Raw genomic sequence first — 3,794 nt, 5'->3', positions numbered from 1 at the left:
TATTTTTAGTAGAGACGGGGTCTCGCTCTTGCTCAGGCTGGCCTCGAACTCCTGAGCTCAAGCAATCCTCCCGCCTCGGCCTCCCAGAGTGCTAGGATTACAGGTGTGAGCCACCGCGCCCGGCCTATATTCAGTTTTGACACATAGCCCATGAGTATTAAATAAAAAATTCACTTACTTGTCAAAGCTTATTTGAGCTAATCCAGCTGTAAAAGCTCCATCATCAACCACTTGGGCTAATCTGGCCCACGCCTCTGCAGCTGCGCATCTCAGCAGGGGGTTGGTACTTTCTAGGCCTCCCATAACTAATGTTAGGGCAAGTCTTCTCACTTCTTCTGGACCTAAACTTCCCTTGGAGCCAGCCACATACTGAAATATGTAAAGAACAACCCAAACTTACAATTGTAGTAAATTCTTTTATCTAGTTTGGAATGTATATTCTGGTTAACCAAATATGTTCATACTTAAATTGCAACTTTAAAAAATCAGAACACAAAAATCCATGCTGATCATACAAACACAATTTGATTTTTTTTTTCCACAAAGCACTCTAGAATTTTAAACCTCTAAGCAACAATATGGCAATCAATTATCACTGAGGTGTAAATGTATTCAGAACATTAATAGAAATATTCATAAAATGAACAACCAATGAAGCCTATTATATTTTACTGTACTTAGAAACAATAAGTCATAAATGTAACAACAAGTCAGATTTGGTCCACAGGCCATAGGCCATCAATCCCTAATGCATGGCTCTCAGCTCAGACTATAGGTTTCATTTCTGACTAGTAAGTTTTATGTGGAGAAAAAGTCAAAGGAGAATTCCAAATCCGGAAACATTTTCATCAGGAGATTAAGAAAAATGAAAGAACATCATCCTCGCTTTCTGCTATAGGTGGTTGCTGTTGAAATGGGCAAGTTCATGAAAGCTGGGAAAGTGGTACTAGTCCTGGCCAGATGCTGCTCTGGATGCAAAGCCATAATCATGAAGAACACGGATGATGGCACCTCAGACCACCCCTATAGCCATGCTCTGGTGGCTAGACTTGATCACTATCCCCACAAACTGACAACTGCCATGGGCAAAAAGATCACCAAGTGGTCGAAGACCAAGTTTTTTGTGAAAGTTTGTAACTACAATCTCACCTCATGTCCACAGGTACATATGGAAATCTCCTTGGACAAAACTGTTGTCAACAAAGGATGTCTTTCAAAACCCTGCTCTTTTTTTGCAGACGAAGTCTTGGTCTGTCACGTGGGCCAGAGTGTAGTGGCATCACCATAGGTCACTGCAACTTTAAATTCCTGGGCTCAAGTGATCCCTCTGCCTCAGACTCCTGAGTCCCTGGGACTATAGGAATGCGCCACCACACCTGGCTAATTTTTCCTATTATATTTTTAGTAGAGACAGGGGTATTGCTCTTGCTGAGGCTGGTCTCAAACTGCTGAGCTCAAGCGTTCTTCCCGCCTTGGCCTCCAAGAGTGCTAGGATTAGAGGTGTGAGCCACCATGCCTAGCCAGAGCCCCAGCACTTAAGCACGAGACCTGATGGGAAGCCAAAGTTAAGTTTGAAAAGAGGTACAAGATGGACAAGAACAAGTGGTTCTTCTAGAAGCTGCAGTTTTAGATGTTTTTTGTTTCAGTCATTAAAAAATATAAATAAATAAAAAGCAAATATTTCAAAATTTTTAAAAAAAGAATTACCTTCAGGAAACTAGAAACTGAAGAAACAACATGTAACTGAACTACTTGCTGACGAACTCCTTTTGAGTGCTTTATACTGTCCAAAAGCTGTTCCAACGTAAGAATCCTAAAATCAGAAGCAATAAGATTTAAAAGTAGATAAAACTTGCTAATAAAGAACAAAATAAACCAAAGGGCAGTACCGAGTATCTACTGCTAATTTGTTTTGTTGCATTATTTTGTTGGAACTACTAAAAGGAGATAAACTGCCCTTGAATATCTTGATGTATTTTAGGAAAAGAAATATATTATAACTAACAGAAAGATAGTTTGATTATGGGTTATTCTGAGAGTAGGGAAGAAGCATTATTTTGTGAAAAAAATTACAAATGCATTACTTAATAAAGATTGTTTTTTAACCTGCATCTCTGGCAAGTAATAAAGATTTTACCTGGGCAAACTGTGCCATTTCAGTTAAGTATTTCCTAAACAAAACATATCTACAAGTTACTTGCATCAGCTTTTTTGGTCTCTTCCCCCCACTCTGGTATCTTTATTTTTCCTAAAACATGGATACAATTCATTCCTAAAGCAGGGAAGTTCTCAATACTATTTAAATCTCATACTTTAGGTTTTTTAAACTTGAAATATTGCAGTATTTGTAAATGTGAGAATACACATTCCAATAACAGGAAAACTATATTTGAGATAATACTAACAAATTTATTCAATACTAATATAACTACACAAAAATTTATATGTAACACATAGCCTTTAATATCACAGAATTTGGCCTTCTTATAGGCAGCTTACATATAAACAAAGTTACTCTTTGCTTTTCTGTCTTAACCAGTATGAAGTATTACAACCAACAAACCTTTCCCTGCAGCTTTTTAGTAGGTACTTAAGACAGACGACTCCTCTTCTTAGGGAGAGGAAGAAAAAAACCTCAATGCCCACCCACGAAAAAAAAAAAAAGCATTCACCCACAATTATCAAATTCTCATTCAGTTTCAGCAGATTGAACACCAGAAACATTATGGGGAACTCTGAAATCTTTCCCCTAAACATTTCTATAGAAGTTTCAGTACTGATCAACATTTTTGTTCTTAATCTCAGGACTCACTGGATTCAAATACATTAATTCATCTTAAAGTTAGCACCAATTTATGTCTTCTATAGTTAAGGAGAAGCAGCACAGCCCTTTGAACCCCCAATTATACTTTAAAAATATACTTGGGATCATACTATATATACAATTTTAACTTTTGCTTTTCTCATTTAACATTACCTTTTTAACACTTTTCAAATCATTTTTATTCTTTGATAACCTTTGTGAACCCAAATTTCATGATACACAAGTACTATAATCTATTCAATGATTCTCCTACTTTTAAGAAAACTTTTCCAGTTTTCACAATTCTAATTATGATGAATATAAACAATGTTTTTTTTGTCTGGGGTTGAATATGTCCATTAGCTATCTGAGTATCTTCTGTCAATTGTTTTTCGTGTCCTTACAGCACAGAGATTTTGATTCCTTATGTCAAGATTAAAGATATGTAACCATGAAATAAGCCACCCATCTTTCCATCAATTTCTCCTTTTAAAACATTGGTTTTTTAGCTCCATAGTTCCTTTCTCTTCTTTTCTCCCTTTAAATCAAGAAAGGGGAAACTATGTTGAAGATAATTTTTTTGGTTGTGAATTATCTTGATGGCAGGAATAGTGGCTTATAATTTACCTTCATCCCTCTAGTATCTGTGTTTAGCATGTAGTAGGCAGTCAAATGTGCTTGTTGAGCAATCAAAAAAGACAACTACCTTGAGTAGGTAAAAAGAGGGCATGACCCAGGCTGAACATGGCATATGGATATGACTTTACCTGACCCTAATGTACTTTCAATAATATCTTTAACTAGATCTCTATCATTCTGTTGAGGCTATAAGGCAAGCTATGCTCCAAATGGCAATTCTGTTATTAAATCAGGATATGGGGATTGTGCCTTTAAGAAATCCAACTGTACAAGAAGTTAGAGAAAAAAGGAAGGTGTGTAAATCACATGTGTATCATATGTGTTGGGAAAAGCAGTATGTATAAATTTATAA

At 36.4% G+C, this 3,794-nt stretch overlaps 1 protein-coding gene across 1 annotated transcript in view; it reads right to left on the bottom strand.

The window, feature by feature from the left end:
- Positions 1 to 3,794, bottom strand: part of HEATR5A (HEAT repeat containing 5A) — a 127,822-nt gene that overhangs the window by 70,930 nt on the left and 53,098 nt on the right. Inside the window, exons 16-17 of the mRNA XM_012647877.1 lie at positions 1,708 to 1,813; positions 179 to 369 (exon numbers count right to left, since the gene is read on the bottom strand). Coding sequence (XP_012503331.1) covers positions 179 to 369; positions 1,708 to 1,813 — 297 coding nt within the window. The remainder of the gene's footprint in view (positions 1 to 178; positions 370 to 1,707; positions 1,814 to 3,794) is intronic.

This window comes from Propithecus coquereli, unplaced genomic scaffold, assembly GCF_000956105.1.
Source record: "Propithecus coquereli isolate 6110/MARCELLA unplaced genomic scaffold, Pcoq_1.0 Scaffold273, whole genome shotgun sequence".
Lineage (NCBI taxonomy): Eukaryota > Metazoa > Chordata > Mammalia > Primates > Indriidae > Propithecus > Propithecus coquereli.
This window is presented reverse-complemented; position numbering and strand designations above follow the sequence as displayed.